This window comes from Oncorhynchus nerka, linkage group LG6 (genome assembly GCF_034236695.1).
Source record: "Oncorhynchus nerka isolate Pitt River linkage group LG6, Oner_Uvic_2.0, whole genome shotgun sequence".
NCBI classification, from domain to species: Eukaryota; Metazoa; Chordata; class Actinopteri; order Salmoniformes; family Salmonidae; genus Oncorhynchus; species Oncorhynchus nerka.
In genome coordinates this window covers 45,974,601-45,997,815 of record NC_088401.1, presented here as the reverse complement: position 1 = coordinate 45,997,815, position 23,215 = coordinate 45,974,601, and the positions used below count along the sequence as shown (strand labels likewise).

The 23,215-nt window shown below is 41.4% G+C and overlaps 1 protein-coding gene and 2 long non-coding RNA genes across 6 annotated transcripts; 1 reads left to right on the top strand and 2 right to left on the bottom strand.

Annotated features, from left to right (window-relative positions):
- Window positions 1–750: 750 nt before the first annotated feature.
- Window positions 751–2,212, bottom strand: LOC115130477 (lysozyme g-like). Its single transcript, XM_029661659.2, has 5 exons — window positions 2,107–2,212; window positions 1,855–1,983; window positions 1,517–1,713; window positions 1,168–1,306; window positions 751–1,047 (listed from the first exon to the last, which is right to left on the bottom strand). Exons 1-5 carry the CDS (start codon window positions 2,108–2,110, stop codon window positions 914–916), a joined length of 603 nt encoding a protein of 200 aa, XP_029517519.2. The 5' UTR covers window positions 2,111–2,212; the 3' UTR covers window positions 751–913.
- Window positions 2,213–8,103: 5,891 nt separating this feature from the next.
- On the bottom strand, window positions 8,104–13,398 carry LOC135572189 (uncharacterized). The gene is made up of 2 exons (XR_010464096.1): window positions 12,914–13,398; window positions 8,104–9,080 (listed from the first exon to the last, which is right to left on the bottom strand). It is a non-coding gene; the product is annotated as an uncharacterized LOC135572189 (long non-coding RNA).
- On the top strand, window positions 10,100–17,511 carry LOC115130021 (uncharacterized). Of its 4 annotated transcripts, XR_010464093.1 has the most exons (7): window positions 10,100–10,306; window positions 11,329–11,462; window positions 11,596–11,773; window positions 14,058–14,255; window positions 14,604–14,753; window positions 16,166–16,332; window positions 16,571–17,511. It is a non-coding gene; the product is annotated as an uncharacterized LOC115130021 (long non-coding RNA). The 4 variants fall into 4 exon arrangements; XR_010464094.1 differs by having other exon boundaries at window positions 11,356–11,462; window positions 14,604–16,332; XR_010464092.1 differs by having other exon boundaries at window positions 14,604–16,332.
- The last annotated feature ends 5,704 nt before the right edge of the window (window positions 17,512–23,215 follow it).

Here is a 23,215-nt window from a genome sequence, read left to right as displayed (position 1 = left end):
ACAAACAACTGGATTCGTTATCCCTTTCATTCCCTGCCGCCAGTCCACTTACCGATATCTGAACAAGAGAGCCTCATCGAAATTGCAACAAGCGGTTCTGTGAAAATTGAATTTAATCAAAAGCCACTGCCAGATTATCAGAGTATCCTGCCTTGGCAAATCGCGCTGTTAAGACACTGATGACCTTTGCAACCACGTACCTATGTGAGAGTGGATTCTCGGCCCTCACTAGCATGAAAACGAAATACAGGCAGACTGTGGGTGGAAAATTATTTAAGACTGAGACTCTCTCCAATACAACCCAACATTGCAGAGTTATATGCATCCTTTCAAGCACACCCTTCTCATTAACCTGTGGTTAGTTATTTACCATTTTGGATTAATAATTAAGGGTTTATATGTAAGATGGTTAAATAAAGTGCAAAATTATTGATTATTATTATTATATTATTATTTGTGGCCTGGTCCTATAAGAGCTCTTTGTCACTTTCCACGATCCGGGTTGTGCCAAAAACTCACACTCTCATTCATATGTTTAATAAATGTATCATACAAGTGTGTGTGTGTGGCAGGCTTACAATGATGGCAAAAAACAACATTTGAGAGTGCGCTGACCCTGGTGCTAGAGGGGGTACACAGCTGGAGGTTGAATGTTTGAAGGGGTACTGAACTATAAAAAGTTTGGGAACCACTGCATTAGAGGATGTTTGCTTAAAATATAAACAATAATGTTGACCAGTGACCACACAATGACATTTCATTTCATGTATTTAGAAAATAGAATGTATTTCACTGCTTTGATTTATTCAGAAAATAGAAGACATTTTATTGCTTTGATTTATTCCAAAACACGTACTGAATATTTTCACCATAGGTAGAATCAAAGACTGGAGTAATATAATGAAGAGAGTCTTCAATAACCCTGTCTTTTGAACCATTGAGATCTGGCAACAACATCATTGGAATAGTCACCCCCAGTGGTGCCCACGTCCATTCGCTCATAGGTGCGGACATTTTTGTCCCCAGCATTGTAGGCTGAAATTCCCCCTGAAAAGATGTACAATATGTTTTTGCCATGGTATCCATGCATTTGCATACATAACAAACATGTAACTCCTCGCCTTCTATCAAACTACAGAGTAAAAAGGTGGGTGAGCAATACGTCACCTTTCAGCTGGTGCTCCTTGGGCCACGCAGGGAATTTAGCCTGGATCCTTCGGATAAACTCATTGAGAATCTCACTGCCTTGACTGATATGCTCCTCACTGTCCCATGTCCCCACTATCTTGTGGTAGCGCTTGTCAACCTATGAAAAGAAAATATTTAGAAATAAATCACACCACTTCTATTGCATTATAAAAATAGCCTATAGTACAATCTAAAAGAGGAAGGGGAAGATGCTATTAAACTTCTCAGATTTCAACAGAAATCACCTTGGTAAGTTCTGCTTCCTCTTTCTCACACACAATCAACGATACATGTACACAAATCTTGTGCCAACTAACTGCCAACCAACCTGCATGAGCCCAAAGCCATTTCCATGATCTCCCCAGCCATGGTCCAGCACTGCCCCAGCCCGGGACTCTCTGGAGATGATGCCAGCGATGATAGCTGGGTCCAGGCCATGCTTCTGCCCCACCCTGGTGATGAGCTTCTTGTACTTGTTCATCCTCACCAGGTCATGCTCAGCCAGTTTATGAGAGGCATCCACCCCTTTAGAGGATTAGGATTGATAGTCAAATAAATATAAAATCTTAACTTTGCATGTAATTTCTTTCCTATCAAATGATATAGAGTCGATGGATGTATTACTATTGATTATTGGAAGGTTCTGAATACCGGTCACTCACATACCTTGGACAGTTAGCTTGTCTTGTCTAGCGGTTATCTCTGAGGCCCCACTGGTGTCAACCTTTGTAATGTCTCCAAAACAAGAGGCTAAAGTCAAGAATGTAATGAATCCACCAATTCCAACTCCAACTCCTATCCGAATTAGACAAATACAGATACCATAGGTTACTTTAGCTGGTGCCCTTCTAAAATAATCTATGTGAAATAAATATAGTTTTATGATTACAAATGATCATACAGTTGAACAGAGCTCACCCATGTTGATGTCTTTCGCTTGGTGATTTCCTGTAAATGAAAGTTCCTCAGACGTATCTATTGCACGTGACAGTTGTGGTTGAGCAATGTGGGGACTGACGCGGAAAGTGCAGAAAAAATATCAGCTCCCCGAGAAAAAGAAGCACGAGGTTGAATTTCTCAACTTTCTAAAGTTTTCCCTGTTTCCCTTTACTGTGGCAATTGTGATCGAATCAATGCAGTATTATCCACTTTCAATGCAACATTCCTGAAACAAAACGAACTATGCAAGAGATGTTGTTGTAGGCAGAAGACATCGGAATACAGTATGATTATATTGCGCACGACTCAGCCCATACTCTACACAGACCAGTGCAACATAACTATAACCAATCAGAACTGCAGTAGACTTATATGGATCTGTGTCATTTACTTTGAACTGGACTGTGTTTAGAGATGAGGTTGTGAGTAGATGCGCTTGTTTTGAGATCATAGCAAGAGCTGCATGTAGCCATGTGTGCACATTTTGTTCATACCCTTTGCTGGTTAGTGAGTTATTAGCCCAGTTATAGATAATTTGTAGTCAGAAAAAGAGGAGTTCAGAAAAAGAGGAGTGATTGCTTCATACAAGAGTATAAAATGTCTACATTTGTAGACATCTTAGAAAAGCAAGTCGGGTAAAGAGCTTTTTTTTTAAAGGGGCAGTGTTGTGTTTTGACACAGGCTTGAATAAGCTAAGTAGCCAATAGGCAGAGGATACCATAATTTCTCTGATTCTCCTAATAATGGCATGGGAATAATAATGCATTTTATTTTGTAAAGTGTTTTCTTGCATCAAACAACACAATAACTTTTCAGTCACCTCCTTGTCTGAAGGACAAGTGGATAAACAGGTTCATGTCAAGGCCTTTTTTTCAAACATGTCATGTAATGTAGGCCTATATTGAACACCACACATTGACTGCTGTAGGCTGAATGATAGAGCAGCTATTTCCATGTTAGAATGTTATGGAATGCATTTTCTACATTTTTTTTTTTATGGTAGGCCACACTGGCACTGTAGGACTACATTATGATCAAATAGCTACAGTAGTCTACTTGGCCACAGTTAAAACTGTATTTTAAAGCGGGTACAGAATTTTCACAGTGTTCAAGTTTGCACTCAGCAGACCTGACATTTGCTCAGTGCTGAAGAAAATTAGAGGGAACATTGGTTGTGAGGTTGCTGCCGGGAAATGGATGGAGGGTAGCCAACTGCATTTGACATAAATAGGAGAAGCAAACGCAATGGATGAGTTGTAGATGTGTGTGACACTGAGTTCTTAGTGCATTCGGAAGTATTCAGACCCCTTCACTTTTTCTACATTTTCTTACATTACAGCCTTATTCTAAAAAAGGATTAAATATGTTTTCCCCCTCATAAATCTACACACAATAAACCATAATGACAAAGCAACAACTATTTTTTAGCTGCTCAGCTATTTTCAGGTCTCTCTAGAGATGTTCGATCGGGTTCAAGTCCAGGCTCTCACTGGGCCACTCAAGGATATTCAGAGGCTTGTCCTGAAGCCACTCCTGCATTGTCTTGGCTGTGTGCTTACGGTCGTGGTCCTGTTGGGAGGTGAACCTTCGCCCCAGTCTGAGGCCCTGAGCGCTCTGGAGCAGGTTTTTATCAAGGTTCTCTCTGTACTTTGCTCCATTCATCTTTCCCTTTATTCTGACTAGTCTCCCAGTCTCTGTCGCTGAAATACATCCCCACAACATGATGCTGCCATGACCATGCTTCACCGTAGGGATGGTTTTGGCCAGGTGATGAGCGGTGCCCGGTTTCCACCAGACGTGACGCTTGGCATTCAGGCCAAAGGGTTCAATCTTGGTTTCATCAGACCATAGAATCTTGTTTCTCATGGTCTGACAGTCCTTTAGGTGTCTTTTGGCAATCTCCAAGTGGGTTGTCATGTGCCTTTTACTGAGGAGTGGCTTCCATTTGGCCACCATAAAGGCCTGATTGGTAGAGTGCTGCAGAGATTGTTGTCCTTCTGGACGTTTCTCCTATCTCCACAGAGGAACTCTGGAGCTCTGTCAGAGTGACCATTGGGTTCTTGGTCACCTCCCTGACCAAAGCCTTTCTCCTCCGATTGCTCAGTTTGACAAGGCGGCCAGCTCTAGGAAGAGGCTTAGTGGTTTACAACTTCTCCACTGTGTTCTCGGGGACTTTTAATGCTGCATACATTTGTTGGTACCCTTCCCCAGATCTGTGCCTTGACACTGTCTCAGTGCTCTATGGACAATTCCTTCAACCTCATGACTTGGTTTTTCTTCTGACATGCACTGTCAACTTTGGGACCTTAGAAAGACAGTTGTGTGCCTTTCCAAATTACTTCAATTTAATTTGTCAGTGTATTGTGATGTTGAATCAACGTGGAAAATACGATGGATTTGAAAAAAGCCATCAACCAGTACGGTTTTCATCTAATTTCAACCAACATTGTAAACTTTGAAATGAGGGAAAAACTTCAAACTTAAATACAGTTTTTAAACATGACTAACAGGTTGTTCCATCAATCTAATTTCAACATAATCATCAGAACTGTGTATATGTTGAAATTGCGTTAAATTCCACATAGAAACTAAAATAATATTTTTCATCCTATATTCAATAAACATAGTTTTCTATGTGTTCACAGTTTTCCGTGTGTTCTTCATACACACAGAACACTGTTGAGTGTGAAAAACCCAGCAGTGTTGAGCGTGAAAAACCCAGCAGTGTTGCAATTCTTGACACAAACCGGTGCGCCTGTCACCTACTACCATTCCACATTCAAAGGCATTTCAATCTTTTGTTTTGGTCATTCACCCTCTGAATGGCATTACAGTACATACACAATCCAAGTCTCAATTGTCTCAAGGCTTAAGAATACTTATTTAACCTGTTTCATCCCCTTCAGCTACACTGATTGAAGTGGATTTAACAAGTGACAATCAATAAGGGATCATAGCTTTTTCCTGAATTCATCTGGTCTATCTGTCATGGAAGGCACAGGTGTTCCTAATGTTTTGTACCCTACTTTAATGTAGCATTAAGACTTCCCTTCACTGGAACTAAGGGGCCTAGCCCGAACCATGAAAAACAACCTAAGACCATTATTCCTCCTCCACCAAAATTTACAGTTGGCACTATGCATTCGGGCAGGTAGCGTCCTCCTGACATCCGCCAAACACAGATTTGTCCATTCCCACTGCTCCAGAGTCCAATGGTGGCAAGCTTTACACCGCTCCAGCCGATGCTTAGCATTGCGCATGGTGATCTGTAGGCTTGTGTGCGACTGCTCGGCCATGGAAACCCATTTCATGAAGCTCCCTGCAAATAGTTATTGTGCTGACGTTGCTTCCAGAGGCAGTTTTGAACTCGGTAGTGAGTGTTGCAACTGAGGACAGACGATTTTTCTACGCTACGTGTGGAAAAATACGCTACGTGTGGAAAAATACGCTACGTGTATCTTTATAATTGAGGGATGAGGACAAACTTTGACCCTGCTTTTCTGTTAGACAAAGTGCACAGTTGGTTGCCAGACTGATCCCCTGCTCATGAATGGATGCCGTGACCTACCAAAAGGAGCAAAGATGGGTGTCATAACATGTCCAGTAATGTGATTGCAATGATTTATCGACCTCCAAAAATAATTTAATTCACTGATCACTTGCTATTTTCACAGCTTGTCAAGCATAGAATATAGTGTGTCATGCGACACAAGTACCTTTGTGAGTCCTCACGCTTCCACCAGGCTAATCATAACCACCATTTGTAATGTAATCAGTGTTCTCTCTGTGTGTGTGTGTGTGTGTGTGTGTGTGTGTGTGTGTGTGTGTGTGTGTGTGTGTGTGTGTGTGCGTGCGTGCGTGCGTGCGTGCGTGCGTGTGTGTGTGTGTGCGTCCATCCGTGTGTCCGTCCGTGCGTCCCACCACCCGCCTGTCTGTCCGTCCGACCGACCAGTATCTTTGATGAGCGGCCAGGAGCTTATCTACGCTGCTATACCCATCAATTTGACTATGTCAAAGGACTCAGGTTAATTCTGACCTGTTCAAACTTCAACATAGTATATGTTTGTGTGTTAGATATCACCTATCCCTAACTGCCATGCTTGCAAATATGCAGAGTGGATCTCAGTAATGTATTGGATTTGCCCCAAACATACCCCTTTTTATTCAGGACAAAAAGGCCAAAGGCCATTTTATTTGCAAACAGGCTTCCTTCTTTTCACTGTCAATTAGGTTTGTATTGTGGAGTAACTACAATGTTGTTGATCCATCCTCAGTTTTCTCATATCACAGCCATTAAACTCTGTTTGAAAGTCACCATTTCCCTCATGGTAAAATCCCTGAGTTTGTTCCTTCCTCTCTGGCAACTGAGTTAGGAAGGACACCTGTATCTTTGTAGTGACTGGGTGTATTGATACACCATCCAAAGTGTAATTAATAACAAAGGGATATTCAATATTTTGGGCGGCAGGTAGGCTAGTGGTTAGAGTGTTGGGCCAGTAACCAAAAGGTTGCTGGATCAAATCCCCAAGGTAAGAATCTGTTATTCTTCTCCTGAACAAGGCAGTTAACCCACTGTTCCCCGGTAGGCTGTCATTGTAAGTAAGAATTTGTTCTTAACTGATTTGCCGAGATAAAAAAAATATATACGCTTTTTTTGTATATATATTTTTTACCCAAACACCAACAGGTGACCTTTTGAAAGCATTGGAAAACCTCCCTGGTCTTTGTAGTTGAATCTGTGTTTGAAATCCACTCCCACCTTACAGATAATTATACTGTATGTGTGGGATACAGAGATGAGGTAGTTATAAAAAAAACAATGTTAAACACTATTATTGCACACAGAGAGACTCCATGCCACTTATTATGTGACTTATTAAGCACATTTTTACTCCTGAACTTATTTAGGCTTGCCATAACAAAGGGTTTGAATACTTATTGTCTCAAGACATTTCAACTTTTCATTTTTAATTATTTGTAAAAAAAAATAAAACATAATTCCACTCTGACATTATGGGGTTTGTTTGAATTTTTAAATTTTTTAATTTCACGTTTACTTAACTAGGCCAGTCAGTTATGAACAAATTATTATTTACAATGACGGCCTACTCCGGCCAAACCCAAGATGCTGGGCCAATTGTGCGTCACCCTATGGAACTCCCAATCACAGCTGGATGTGATACAGCGTGTATTGTGTGTATAACAGTGACAAAAAAGCTAAATTTAATAAATTTTTAATCCAGGCTTTAGCACAACAAAATGTAGGAAAAGTCAAGGGTTGTGAATACTTTCTGAAGACATTGTAGAGCCATGTCATTGTGGAATGCTCTGCCATCATAGGTTACCCAGGCAAAAAGCGAGTTTAGCTTTAAAAAAAACATATAAAAAACATATTGCATCACAGTACCTCTCATCTTTCTAAATATTTAATTGAACTGTACTGTGTATAAGAATATGAATACAGTACCTTCTGAAAGTATTCACACCCTTTGACCTTTTCCACATTTTGTTGTATTACAGTAAAACTATTTTGCAAATGCGTAACATATAATACGAATTGTAATTCGTAACATATGCAAATTGTAATTCGTAACATATCATACAAAATGGGTAACGGACAACCACAGATTAATACATATCATACTAAATGGAATTTCTTGGGTTTACGTACAGAATAATACGAAATGCTCTGAGAGCAGGTTGTTTTACATGGAAATGACCTTAATTGATCTTTGGCGGTGGTAGCTAATATATTTGTTTGCTCATCTGTCACTGACAAACATTTAGCATGCAATAATGTAGCCTAAATCAAGTGTATTATTTTGCTCTTGATTCGCTTAGTAGCCTTATTTAAATATAAGCTATCCACCATTGAGTTGTGAGAGCGCATTCTGTTTTATCCCCTAATATAACTTAGCCTACTTCAATATAATCAATCATTCATTCATGTCATTACGAGTCATTCATGCCTTTAAGTACAATCAAGCATTTTATTCTGAAATTAAATAACAAATGGAATCTTGAATAATTAAACAATAAATAAAGAACTATATTTTCTTCCAAACAAGTATTTGAATAATCACTCAAAACCGCCGTGTTTTGAATGCATGTTTGATTAGGAAAATATTTGGATCAGTTAGTTTACAAGGTCCAGCAAGGCAAATTAGCAGGGCAGTCATAGGTTGTATTTTGGTAGGATGTATCGGTGTTAACAGATGCTATTGGAATATGAGCTTCTCCTGGTGCTGACTGCGTGGTCTTGTGGATCATTATTCTCCTGAGAGCACTCCACTCCAGCCTATTCATATTGCTAATTGAAATATTTCAGGCAAACGAACAAGAAATCAAAGGAAATGGATATATATTTGGGAATGCGGCCGAAAGGTTTTTGGATCTCCTGGGCCCAGTTTTTCAAATGTTAGCTATCCGAATTTTGGCTTTTGGATAGGATTAAATGTATAGAAATATAATATAATTTAATCCTATCCGATGGCCGAAATCTGGATAGATAATTTTGGAATACTTTCTAAAGATGTTCTTCCCTCTAAATCAAATCAAAATCAAATAAAATCAAATGTATTTATATAGCCCTTTGTACATCAGCTGATATCTCAAAGTGCTGTACAGAAACCCAGCCTAAAACCCCAAACAGCAAGCAATGCAGGTGTAGAAGCACGGTGGCTAGGAAAAACTCCCTAGAATGGCCAAAACCTAGGAATAAACCTAGAGAGAAACCAGGCTATGTGGGGTGGCCAGTCCTCTTCTGGCTGTGCCGGGTGGGGATTATAACAGAACATGGCCAAGATGTTCAAATGTTCATAAATGACCAGCATGGTCCAATAATAATAAGGCAGAACAGTTGAAACTGGAGCAGCAGCACGGCCAGGTGGACTGGGGACAGCAAGGAGTCATCATGTCAGGTAGTCCTGAGGAATGGTCCTAGGGCTCAGGTCCTCCGAGAGAGAGAAAGAAAGAGAGAATTAGAGAGAGCACACTTAAATTCACACAGGACACCGAATAGGACAGGAGAAGTACTCCAGATATAACAAACTGACCCTAGCCCCCCGACACATAAACTACTGCAGCATAAATACTGGAGGCTGAGACAGGAGGGGTCAGGAGACACTGTGGCCCCATCCGACGACACCCCCGGACAGGGCCAAACAGGAAGGATATAACCCCACCCACTTTGCCAAAGCACAGCCCCCACACCACTAGAGGGATATCTTCAACCACCAACTTACCACAGAGCCTAAGTAGACATTTTAATCTGACTAAAGGTGTACATTGATATTGGTTTGTATTTTTTTCCCTATTTCCCCCATTTTTTTTTCTCCATTTAGCAAAACTGCTGATATTTGTAGGACTGACTGACTGACTGGGAGTTCATGGTTGATCAAGGCTGGGATGTGGGTGTGAGGATGGCAGAAATTAGGTAGAAAGGGAGACGTGGTCAATTTTCAAGAAGGGTGTTAGAGAAGTACGATGATGGTCTACCGAAGGTGTCGTATGCTGAGGCAGTGAAGAAAGTAGAGCATGATGGGTCAAGGGTGAGGATCCATGTGAGTAATAGATCTGTGCTAGTACAGAGGGATAGGCCAACAAATGATATACACTTCAGTAAGGTTGGCTTCTTAGCATTAATAGCAATGGTTATCAACTGTACTGCAGAAATGAAATGTAAAATCACAGAAAATACATGTTGTGGTGCCAGCTGCAGAGAAGTACTTGGGTATTTGAGATTTCACTTCAGAAGAGTTTACAGGGTATGTTGAGTGGCAGTGTCCCGTCCTCCCTGGAGTAGGATCGGATAGGGTCAAAGAGGTGGTGGGTTTTTTAATGTGTAGGTTTAGTTGGCAGGGTAATTTTATTTTTCCCCTTTTTGTATCAGTGTAATGGATTTACACTCCAGTCCAGTTGGTGGCAGTAATGCACCTTTTTGGTTTTCAACTGCCATTTAAAAACCATGAACAGTTTCTTTTTCAAGCAGACACGCTGCTATGTTTAGACAGATAGACACCTTGAATACTTGTCGCGTGTTTTTATGCAGTTTATTTCCATGAAATAACATTCTAGACCATGCACAAGCTACATTAGCTTATGTTGTCTTTGTCTGTCCAGAAATGTATTTGCGTCTTGAGTTGTTGTATCATTTTCTTCTGTCAAGTTGGTGCAAGAAGTAAGTAATTTCACAAGTTTTTCTAACCCAACATTAACCTAGTAGATACATTTAAAAAAATACTTATTATAGTGTACAAACGTATTGCCCAATTCTTGCTCAGTAACACACTGTTGCAATGTTTTTGTGTTGTAGCTATAATGTAGCTATGTTGCTCAATGTCTGGTGTGTGTTAAGCGTCTTACTACGTTTCTACTTCGGTGAGGTTTAACGGCGGTTAGCATCCAATATGTTGCATTACCGCACCTAACTGAAATGTAGTGGTAGTGTCCCGGTCCTCCCAGGCCTCTGCCTGGAGTAGGATCGGATAGTGCCAAAGGGGTGGTGGGTTTTTTAATGAGTGTAGGTTTAGTTGGCAGGGTCATTTAAAAAAAATCCATTACACTTTTCGATAGAAAGGGGGAAACGGGATGTTTTATTTATTTTTTAATTACCCTCCCAACTAACCCTACACTCATTAAAATCAACCACCAACGACCTGAGAGGACGGGACACTACCACTCAACACACCCTGTAACTCTTCTGAACTTTTCTACCCCCAAGTACTACTTTGCAGCTGCCACCACAACATCTATGTCCTGTGACTTGATAACCATTGCTATGACGCTAGGAAGCCTGGTCATAACCATGGCCATCAATGCAAGGCACAGGCTCCAAGCTCCTCACAACACCTTCTACCCCTTCCATTTCACCCACAGGAACTCGAACTGGCGTCAGGCTCACTGTGTTTGAACTTGGCACCAATCTTCCTTGACATACCCTCTCCCTTGTTATTGCTAGCTTCACCAGATACAAACCCATCCTCTGCCTGCCTCAGTCTTTTCAACCTCTTCTCTCTTTCCCTGCAATCCTCCTCCCTTAACCAATTACCCAACTCCTTCTGAAAATATTCAACTTTTCCAAGTCTAAATCTCTTTTTAGCCTCCTCGAAGGACACGTTGAGCCCTGTACTCCATCCACTTCCTACATTTGTAGCTGATTATGGTGGGGCAACATTGTAACACTCATTTGTTTTCCTTTAGACTGACAAAATGTTAATTTCATCATAGCTGATGATATGAGACCAACATTAGGATACTACGGGGATCCTGTTGTGAAACAGGACATTGATCATCTTGCCTCTAAACGCAATGTCTTTCTCAACGCATATGCCCAGGTAGGCCTACAGCAGATACGTGATTTAGTTATGTAGCCCAAGCCAACTTAAGTTAGCAATCAGTTGTAATTGTATAATTGAATCTATTTTCTTCTTCACCTTTTTTTCTTTCTTTCTGTCATTCAATTTGTAGCAAGCAGTGTGTGCACCAAGTCGGACCTCCTTACTAACAAGTCATAGACCTGACACAACCAAGTTATATGACTTTATCTCCCACTGGAGAGTCAATGCAGGGATCTACACAACTCTCCCTCAGTGCTTCAAGTCAAAGGGCTACACCACTATGCCAGTGGTGAAGGTCTTTCATCCAGGTAAATATCCTAGCCATTTTTCTAGACCTACTTAATGTTTTTAGTGGTTGGTGAATTTATTTTATCAGTCTACTTTGAAAAATGTGTTAACAATTCTCTGGTTTTCTGCACTTTGTTTAATATCCACTGTTTTCAGTTTTTTTCAAATATCTCCCTGCTTATTTGGTGCAGGATCTCATGTGAGAGCTTTCAAATTGCTAGAGGCTGTTTCAGTTGCCTTGTTAATACTTGTCCTCCTGAGTCATTGTGTTGTGCTACTCTCACTGTCTTATGTGCTTGTGTTGAAGGCATAGCCAGCCGCCAATCACTCAGATGATTACCCATACAGCTGGTCTGTACCTCCTTATCATCCTCCCTCTTTCAAATATGATAATAGGAAGGTCAGTGTTTGCCTTGACTGCTGCCGTGTCTCCCTAGTCTACAGATGCTCTGGTCATGTATGACTTAAATGAATCTCTGTATATTTAATGGGTACTATTCAGTATAGTGATTGGATTCAATTCAGTATACAAACAGTCATTTAAAGCTGGAATCCTTAAAGGTGAAACTGCCACGTCCGTTTGCGATATTACAACAAAGAAGTTATTGCAAACAGTAGTTAATTGTGTAGATACTCCTCTAAGAAAACCAGGGTTTCCATTAGCCGGTACTAGCCGGGTTTTGGGCAATATTTTTAATATTTTGTATGTATTGTTGAAAAGCTGATAAATAAAATTGCTGCCAGTCAATTGTCCACCGGGAGAGGAAAAAGCCCATTGCGAAATGCTTTTAAGCCTATTAATTGATGTAAATACCAGTGGATGTAAATACATGTGACTGGTCATGCGTATCGGTCTATAGGTTAATTTGCATAATTTGGTGGAACTAAATTGGCGCATGTGTACAGTATATTCGTTTATGTCTCTTATCACGAGTACAGCATACACATACAGAGCCTTTGAGTGGAATATCTTTCAGACAGAGCAAGAGCTGCTGCTACAGCATCTCAAACAGCAAATGCATAGACAACAGAAGGCAGGCTTCATCAGCGCATCACACACACCACTTTGCAATGAGCTGGAGGCAGCATGCATTTTGAAAACATATACTTAATTGTTTGAAACCTGAACATTTTACTGCATATTATGAGGCATATCTTACCTTGCTTTAAAGAAGCCTAGCCAAAATCAGACTATCAGTGGAGGCAATTATTTTATATCAACTTTATTTCATTGTCCAGTAGCCAAAGGCACAATCCGTGTCATATTAGCAACCCATGCTAGTTGTTGCATCATCTCTGTCACATGAAACCGCAGGCACGTGCGGTGTGCTTTTAACAACACTTTGCCCTGCTAATTGCATTATGGTACTAACATTCACGTGAAGCCTACTGCCTTGTGTGTATTGCTGAACTTTATAATGTGAATAATAGTTTATCAACATTTTTAAATGAATGTTCTGATCTGTTGCGTAAGACTCTTTTCTTTTAAACTTTTTTTTGTTTATGTAGCCTAGGCCTGGTTGTATGAATTTGGGATCTATCATCCCACAGCGGTCCCAGAGTTTGTTCGGAATAGGCTTTCTTTCTCGACAAGCGCACCAATAGTATAGGTAAACTTTTCTACTATGGGAGCTAGTGATTTTGCTGTTCGTTAGTCTTGTTAGCTGAGGAAAAGTAAATGTGGACAGTTCTAACATCTTCAAAGTGCACATCAGAATTTGTTAACAAGGACCACAAATCGTTGCATCTTCCATTTGCATGTTCTGTTAATATGAATTACCTTAATCTAAATGTGATTTATGTCATTCTTCGCACTGTGGGTAGAGGCCCTAATCAGGTTACTCACCCAATGCCCTTGGGTCCGGTACATTTTTCAAATGTCTGCTGAATTAAAATTCTGCTGGTCAAATGTCCGGTGCCACATTTTCCAAATGGAATCCCTATAGTGGATACCGTAAAACAGCGAAGCACTTTTTTTCCCTCGGACATCATTGCACAGCAATAGAACAGCAGAATATGGACTGCATTTTTTAAAAATATTTTATTTTATTTACCACATTGCGCAAGGCTTGTCATCACTTTTTCAACAAAAACAACATTGGAAGGGTGGACAGTGGCGCTGTTTCTTCCTACTGCGGATTCCATCTTTAAGATATAATGGCTAAAGATGCTTCTGCCTGCCTGTTTTGAGCCATCTCGCTGTGTAATACTCAAAACTGCTTATCGTAAGATGTTTTTTCTGTGCATTTTCACATTCATACATGTAAAATGTTGTTTAGCTAAAGAAAATGTTGGTTTGTTTAGGTTTGCAAGGGCATTGATGGCCAACTGCATGTCAACCTGCTGTGCTCGGTGAATGTGTCAGAACCCCCTCTGGGGACACTACCATACATGGAGAGCACAGAGGCTGTCAGACTGCTCAAGTCCACAAGGGATTCTGGGAAGCACTTATTTCTCGCTGTTGGATTCCACAAACCTCACATTCCTTTCAGAATCCCACAGGTACCGCACCTGCAGCTGCCCTTATTTTCAGACATTGACTTTTTAACTGTGCAATCAGATGGCATTAATGAGCAAGTATGATTCCCCCAATAGAATGATCAGGCTCTCCAACCCTGTCCCTGCAGCGCTACCGTCCTATAGTTTTTTGCTCCAACACTATTCAAGCGCACCTGATTCTAATAAATGGCTGATGATAAGCTGAATCTGGTTAGTTACAACTGGGGTTGGGGTGAACCTACAGGAGGGTATCTCTCCAGAAACAGGGTTGGAGAGCCCTAATGTAGATGGTATGATTTGTTAACTGATGAAAGGCTTTGCCAATTGCCTAACAAACTTTGTGTGTATTAGGAGTTCTTGAAGCACTATCCCTGGATAAGATGACCCTGATGTTCCTAAAGGCCTCCCCAGCATGACCTACAATCCCTGGACTGACATTAGGAAGATGTTCAAGCTCTGAATGTCAGCTTCCCATATGAACCAATACCAAAGGAATTCCAGGTTGATTATACATGTACACTCTTTGGGAAAAAAAGTGCTATCTAGAACCTAAAAGGGTTCTTCGGCTGTCCCCAAAGGAGAACCCTTTGAAGAGCCGTTTTTGGTTTCATACCACATACTATTAATATTTGTGTTAGTGATTCAGCATCAGAAGTTATGTCAAGACACTCTCTCATTATAGAATATATATTGTTTATTATAAATCCAGAGTTAAAAATCTGTGTTTCGGTCAGAGACCTTCATCAGACAATGTTTGTGACTCAGCTCTAGATTCGACAGCACTATTATGTTTCTGTGATGTACCTGGACTCCCAAGTGGGCATGTTGTCAAATACTCTGGATGATCTGGGCCTGGCTAAAGACAATGATGTGCTCTTTACTTCAGACCATTGGAAAAGTAATTTGGCCATATAGCCCAGTCCTAAACTGGGCTGGGTTCAGTATGAAAAAATGGTGTGCAGTGTTCAGTTAAATATAAACGTTGCTGTTCTGAATGACAAGTTGAAAAACGGGGAGGAGTTGGGTCGTGGGTTGGTATGACGATTCAAAATACACCGCTGCCCTTTAAATACGTCACTCATTGCTCCAAGCCGCACCCCACCACACACACCAAACGGAGCAAACGTACATCAAAATTTGTTTAAAAAACGTGGGGGAACATGTCATTCAGTACAAACCGTCACGCAATGTACCAAACGTTTAATCAAACTGAACGAACCCCTAGTGTCTGTAATGGTTTGTTAATGGCAGTGCTTGAGGTACTCTTTAGCCACTAGATGGGGGTGTGAGAACATCAAAATTCTGCTTTCACCTTCCTGAGTTGACAAAGATTTACTTCACCAGCTTGGATCCATTCATAGCATATATCAGTCCCTCCAGGATTCTATGATCATGTTTTTTAATTTTTTTTATCAACAATTCCCTCCATAATATGCGAGGGCTTGCAAATTTGAACAATCACTGCACTTCTGCATTAAAAAAAAGTCAAAACATCGCATAAAACTGACCCATCACCACAGTTTATAAAGAGGGCATGCAATTTCAACCAATCACCTCTAATTTACCACATAATATGGTTCAATCAAGCCACACGTCAACAAATGTTTTCCCTCGTCAGCGCATTTCTACAACAAATTGGACAAAATCATTGCATATTACCGTGCAAAATGTCAGAATTTTTGCCTACAAATATCACAAAAAATCCCTGCCGAAATCCTGGAGGGACTGATATGTTGTCTTGACTATGAACTGTAGGTTGATTTACAGGAGCATCGTATGTCAAATGAGTTATTGTTACATGTTTTTTATTCCATGCCTGTATGTTGCATACCATGGCCAATAATACATTTTATGTTGTCCGATTGCTTATTTTACAAAAATGACAATGTAATTATGATTCCTTTCTCTTAAAGGATGGTCACTTGGGTAGCATGGGGAATGGGCCAAATACAGCAACTTTGACGTGGCCACTCGCCTTCCCCTAATGTTCTACGTACCAGGTGTGACTGCAGTCCGCCAGGGGATGAGATCTTTCCCTACATAGATGTGTTTGGTCCAGCACAGCATCACTTTACACAAGGTATTCAGTCATATAGTTAGTAACTAGTTTTAATTCCTTGTGTGTACTTCTCTTATACTTTATTATATAATTAGCACTGATCTTGCAAGGTGTGACAGAGGAAAGCAGTATGCTGGAAACCTATCCAGTCTTTTTTTTCCCTATCAGACATTGGTACAGTGAAGGAAAGGAAGCCATTGAGTAATTTGAGACTTTAATATTCCTCTGACTCCTTCCTGTGACAATCATTCTCCCACAGGACAGATGGTGCAAGAGAAGTTTGTTCTCTACTATGTGACATTGTTATTCCCAGTTCTGTTGATGGATTGTGACTATCTTACTCTCACTGGAGGAATGTGAGTGAGCTGCTAGATGTCTTCCCCACAGTGTCTTACCTGGCTGGGCTGAAGCCCCCACACCCCTGTCTTGACAACTCCTTCGACGTGGAGCTCTGTACCCTAGGGAGACAACCTGGCCTACTCCTTCAAGCACCTAGACTACAGCAAGGACTGCAGCCAGTATCCCAAGGCCTGCAGACACCCCCCCCAGGAGAACTCTGACAAGCCTAACCTGAAGGAATTCTAGGTGATGGGCTACTCTGCCCTCCTGGGACTACCGCTTCACCCTGTGGGTGGGTTTCGACCCTGCTAGCTTCCAGACTGACCTGGTGGTCCACGCTGTGGAACTGTACCTCATGGAGAGAGACCCAGGCCAGGACCACAACCTGTACTCTGCAAGCTGGGCCAGGACCATCATCAGCTGAACACCCTTCCCTCAAACACCACCTCTACGTCACTGCAGAGATTAAATCTAAAGGGATGTCATGATAATGCCTTGTTTCGATAATGAACTATTTAGAAGGGAAGATCTGAATTGTTGCTATATTCAGAAAGGACTCAACATTTAATGAATATATTGAATGTCCCACAGTTACAATAAGGGCACTTAATGTTGTTTGTAGTTAACCGTTAAGATATTAGTTGCTGCTATTATGGTTAACCTGTAGTATCTACAGTACATGGGTTTTTAGGCACACACATTGTCTTAGCGTGTGCCTAAGATAAAAAGTGAAAAGGTGTCTGTGGGAGTTAGTGTGCTAAATTTGATTGAATCACAGATGAGACCAATAGGGTTAGTTTTGCAAGCATAAAGATTTTCTACAGTAATAAAACAACTTAAGGTTACTTACGTAACCCCAAATTCTGATAATGAGTGAGATGTATCACATGTGGGATTCGCCAGGATCAACTATTCTCTCCAAATAACCTATCGGAAGCATCTGTTGGAGACCGACAGACAAGTAGAGTGGCAAATAAGGTGAGCCCTTCATCTCATTTTTTAAATTGTATTTAGCCTTTATTTAACTAGGCAAGTCAGTTAAGAACAACAATACATCATACAAAGCAGCCACAACTGTCAGGAGTGTCGTTGATTGAGTCTTTGAATGTAGAGATTGAGATAAAACTGTCCAGTTTGAGTGTTTTGTTGCAGCTCGTTCCAGTCGCTAGCTGCAGCAAACTGAAAAGAGGAGCTACCCAGGGATGTGCGTGCTTTGGGGACCTTTAAAAGAATGTGACTGGCAGAATGGGTGTTGTATGTGGAGGATGAAGGCTGCAGTAGATCTCAGATAGGGGGGGGGTGAGGCCTAAGGATTTTGTAAATAAGTATCAACCAGTGGGTCTTGCGACGGGTATACAGAGCTGACCAGTTTACAGTGGAGTATAGAGTGCAGTGATGTCCTATAAGGAGCCTTGGTGGAAAATCTGATGGCCGAATGGTAAAGAACATCTAGCCGCTTGAGAGCACCCTTACCTGCCGATCTATAAATTACTTCTCCGTAATCTAGCATGGGTAGGATGGTCATCTGAATCACAGTTTGTTTGGCAGCTGGTGTGAAAGAGGAGCGATTACGAAAGAGGAAGCCTAGTCTAGATTTAACTTTAGCCTGCAGCTTTGATATGTGCTGAGAGAAGGACAGTGCACCGCCTAGCCATACTCCCAAGTACTTGTATGAGGTTACTACCTCAAGCTCTAAACCCTCAGAGGTAGTAATCACACCAGTGGAGAGAGGGGCATTTTTCTTACCAAACCACATTACTTTTGTTTTGGAGGTGTTCGGAACAAGGTTAAGGGTAGAGAAAGATTGTTGGACACCAAGAAAGCTTTGTTGTAGAGCATTTAACAAAAAATCTGGAGGGGCCAGCTGAGTATAAGACTATCATCTGTATATAAATGGATGCGAGAGCTTCCTACTGCCTCAGCAATGTTGTTGATGTAAATTGAGAGGAGTGTGGGGCCTAGGATCGAGCCTTGGGGTACTCTCTTGGTGACAGGCAGTGGCTGAGACAGCAGATCTTCTGACTTTATACACTGCACTCTTTGAGAGCGGTAGTTAGCAAACCAGCCCAAAGACCCCTCGGAGACCAATACTTCTTAGCTGGTCCACAAGAATGGAATGGTCTACCGTATCAAAAGCTTTGGCCTAGTCAATATTAATAGCAGCACAACATTGCTTAGAATCAAGTGCAATGGTGACATCATTGAGGAGCTTTAAGGTTGCAGTGACACATCCATAACCTGAGCGGAAACCAGATTGCACACCCAAAGAGAATACTATAGACATTAAGAAAGCCAGTCATTTGATTATTGACAAGTTTTTACAACACTTTTGATAAACAAGGCAAAATAGAAATAGGCCTTTAACAGTTAGGATCAGCTTGATCTCCCCCTTTTAAATAAAGGATAAGGAGCCACTCTGGTTATTATCAAGCATGCTTGTCTTCCTTGCGCTCTTCCTCACAGGGAAATACGGTGATAGATCTGTATCACGTGAGAAATGGCCGACTCCCATATCGCAAACATGGTCTCTGAAGCCAGGGTAGTCACAACATCAGCAACCCTCAGAGGCTCCGAAACAGAGGGAGTACGCACCAAGAAGGTGCATAAACAACCCGTCGGGAAAAACCTCATAACTGAGGGGAAGCCCAATTTGTGCCTCACAAAATCTAAGTTTAATGTGATATGTCCCAAAAACTCTACCCAAGAGGTACACTCCTCTGTAGGAGAGGGACCTTTCAGGCCCCTACGAATGCTATCACCCACGCCAGTATGAATAAATATAATAGTCCTCATGATCCGGCAGGATATCGTCTAAGATAGAAGGGTCCATTGGTTTCCCAATGAATGAAGAGCATCATAACTTTGCCTGAGCTCTCATTCCATCCAAGTAGATGCGCAACACACATACTGGACAATGATGGGGACACCCTTCTGGGGAAGGCGACAGGCAAAAAGCCATAGGCTCCAAGGTGTGACAAAGAGAAAATGTCAACCCATGCCAATGGATGGGGTTAGGTACATTAACCTGAAAGACTGCGGGCTCGAACAGTGGCTGGTAAAGGGCAGTCCACACACTCGCTTTAGGTACGCCAAGGGCAGTAGTAAAGCGAAAGACTGAGGAATATTACATCTCTATGCTTCTCAGCGGCTAGTAGCTGCTGTGAAAGAATCTTTAGCACAATAGACACGTCCCAGGACGAGCTATAGACTTAGAGGCTGGGCGTAAGCGACATAAGTTTGGATAAACTGTGGTCCTGTCGGGGCCCTCGCAGGCTGAGAAAGCGGCTAGAGGACCTTAACAATGACGAGACCTCTCCGTCCAAAAAAGTCTGGCATTTTTACAGTATAGGATGATGGAAAACTGAGTGTAGGAAGGAACGATCTTTTTAGTCATATCATTCTTCCAAGAAAATGCATCAACTGTAAAACAAGAGAGCGTGCCTAAGGGGGCTGGCACTCTTTTCCAGGAGTCACCGGCCTGCTATAGCATCCGGGTGAGGGTATATAATTGCTTTGTTTGCTAGGGTACAAATCCTGCATGATGATAGCAGCCTGGACTGGTCGTGAGCAGCGAGGGGCTCGAAGATGACGGGAAGGTCCTGTTTCTTTGCTCCATGTAGACTGAAAACGGAGGATAGGCAACATACATTTGTTCTTAACTGACTTGCCTAGTTAAATAAAGGTTCAATTTAAAAAATCAAGGGTGTGTCAGCTCTCCAGGTCACTGTTTTGGGAATGGGGTCTCTCAGGGCCCTCACAGGGTTGTAGCTTCTACCAGGATGCAGCAAGTCAGTCCGGATAGATGCGGGAAGTGGGCTCTCTGGGTACAGAGCAGCCGGTGGCATGATGTAAGATGTCAGGCAATGTAGCCAAAGGAAAAGCAGCGCATTGTTCCTAATACAGTATTCCCAATCCTGGGCAGTAGTACTGGTATGTCTTGGCCCTGCTCCATTGAGGAGAGTTGTTTAAAAGCGAAGATTTATCCTCAGCCGCTCGTAAGATGGGGATGCAGTGGTCTGGTCGCGTGAATCAATCGCAGTAGAAGCGGGATGAGGAAAAGCTGAAGCTTTGTGGACTCGGGAGTACAAGTTTGTTATTAAGGCACATGAAAGTTCACGTGTTCCAGAAGGCATTTCTGACACGCATTTTGATTTAAAAAATGAATGTTTACGTTCAAATGCTTCTCCTGTGAAGTAGTGACGTGCGTCATATGCTTAGTTTCCTGAAACTAGTTTAATTTAATTAGCATTCTCTATGGGATTTTCCATGTATTTGTTGGCATTGCTATCCTTCAGATTAGAGTATCAGTGGGGTTTGACAACACCAGCCCTTGTGTTCAGTGCCAGTATTACAGAATATCCCGGTATGGCACAAGGTCGGTATGACGATCTGGATGCCACCCAAGCCTAATAGGTGATGCTAGCGAATCCCACATGTGGTACATCAAAACAAGTATTTGAAAGGGAACCAACTGCAATGATGAAATGCATTCTGTAGCCTGTTCTTTCAGCTAGGGAAAAGAGATTGATTACAGAGTATGCTGAATCACATTCGGCCGTGATTGGGAATCCCATAGGGCGGCACACAATTGGCCCAGCGGCGTCCGGGTTTGGCCGGGGTAGGCCGTCATTGTAAATAAGAATTTGCTCTTAACTGACTTGCCTAGTTAAAGATTAAATAAAAAAATATATTTAAAAATGGAAGCACTTGGATTTGTTGATCATTAGGGCCAACATATTAACGGAAGGTCTTGGTGAACATGCAGCGCTGTACTGTAAAACTCAGTTTCATGCTTTGCACGAAGATATGTTATGTTTATTGAAACACTATGTATAGATACTTTTTTGAATAAATCTGTTATACAACAAAATCTGTTATAAATATGTATCCAATTCAAATAAGCCTCGCTCGCTCAATTTTTTGGGAATATATTCTTGTCAATGTGCAGCAGAAGAGGATACTGAGGTGGATCCTTAGGGAGCATCAATGTATTCAGCTCCAGCAGACAGGCTTCATTGCCAGCTGGGCTGGAAAATTCCACTGCCTTGTTTTTTGCCTTTTGAAAGCAAGGTCAGGCCAGTTGGAGATGGATCCATGGGCTGATTGAAGCTGATATTTTAATTGCTCACGCCAAAGCAGGATTGCGTTTGTGCTCGCAAACTTTGGATCTGTGATTTGAACTCTATTTCAGCTCCTGTTTGTAAGTTCTGTAAACTTTTTCACCATGAGGCCAAACATAGTTTAATGTCTGTGATAGAACTGAGGAGGATGGATCAACAACAATTTAGTTATTCGACAATACTAAACTAAAATGACAAAGTAAAGAGAAGGAAGCCTGTACAGAATTACAAATATTCCAAAACATGCATCCTGTTTGCAATAAGGCACTAAAGTAAAGTTGTAAGAAATGTGGCAAGAAATAAACTTTATGCCCTGAATACAAAGCATTATGTTAGGGTCAAATCCAACACATCACTGAGTAATGGAATATCTACATAGGAGTACAGAGGCCCATTATCAGCAACCATCACTCCTGTGTTCCAATGGCACGTTGTGTTAGCTAATCCGAGTTTATCATTTTGAAAGGCTAATTGATCATTAGAAAACCCTTTTGCAATTATGTTAGCACAGCTGAAAACGGTTGTTTTGATTTAAAGAAGCAATAAAAACGGGTGTTTAGACTAGTTGAGTATTTGGAGTATCAGTATTTGTGGGTTTGATTACAGGCTCAAAATGGCCAGAAACAAATAACTTTCTTCTGAAACTGTTCAGTTTATTCTTGTTCTGAGAAATTAAGGCTATTCCATACGAGAAATTGCCAAGAAACTGAAGATCTCGTACAACACTGTGTACTACCCCCATCACAGAACAGCACAAACTGGCTCTAACCAGAATAGAAAGAGTGGGATGCCCCGATGCACAGCTGAGCAAGAAGACAAGTACATTAGAGCGCCTAGTTTGAGAAACCGATGCTTCACAAGTCCTCAACTGGCAGCTTCATTAAATAGTACCAGCAAAACACCAGTCTCAACATCAACAGTGAAGAGGCGACCCTGGGATGCTGGCCTTCTAGACAGAGTTGCAAAGGAAAATCCATATCTCAGACTGGCCAAATAAAAGATTAAGATGGGCAAAACTACACAGACACTGGACAGAGGAACTCTGCCTAGGTCAGCATCCTGTAATCGAACCCACAAATACTGATACTCCAGATACTCAACTAGTCTAAAGACCAGCTTTATTGTTTCTTTAATCAAAACAACAGATTTCAGCTGTGCTAACATAATTGCAAAAGGGTTTTCTAATGATCAATTAGCCTTTTCAAAATGATAAACTTGGATTAGCTAACACACAACGTGCCATTGGAACACAGGAGTGATGAGCCTCTGTACGCCTATGTAGCTATTTCATAAAAAATCTGCCGGTTCCAGCTACAATAGTCATTTACAACATTAACAATGTCTACACTGTATTTCTGATTAATTTGATGTATTTTAATGGACCAAAAATGTCATTTTCTTTCAAAAACACTGACATTTCTAAGTGACCCCAAACTTTTGAACGG

Bases quoted from the DNA above. Each gene is read 5' to 3' on its own strand.
- LOC115130477 (XM_029661659.2), bottom strand. The intron at 1,714-1,854 runs GTATGTGAGTGA...AATCCTCTAAAG, and splicing joins AGACAAGCTAACTGTCCAAG to GGGTGGATGCCTCTCATAAA. The intron at 1,307-1,516 runs GTTGGTTGGCAG...TTCTTTTCATAG, and splicing joins ATGGCTTTGGGCTCATGCAG to GTTGACAAGCGCTACCACAA.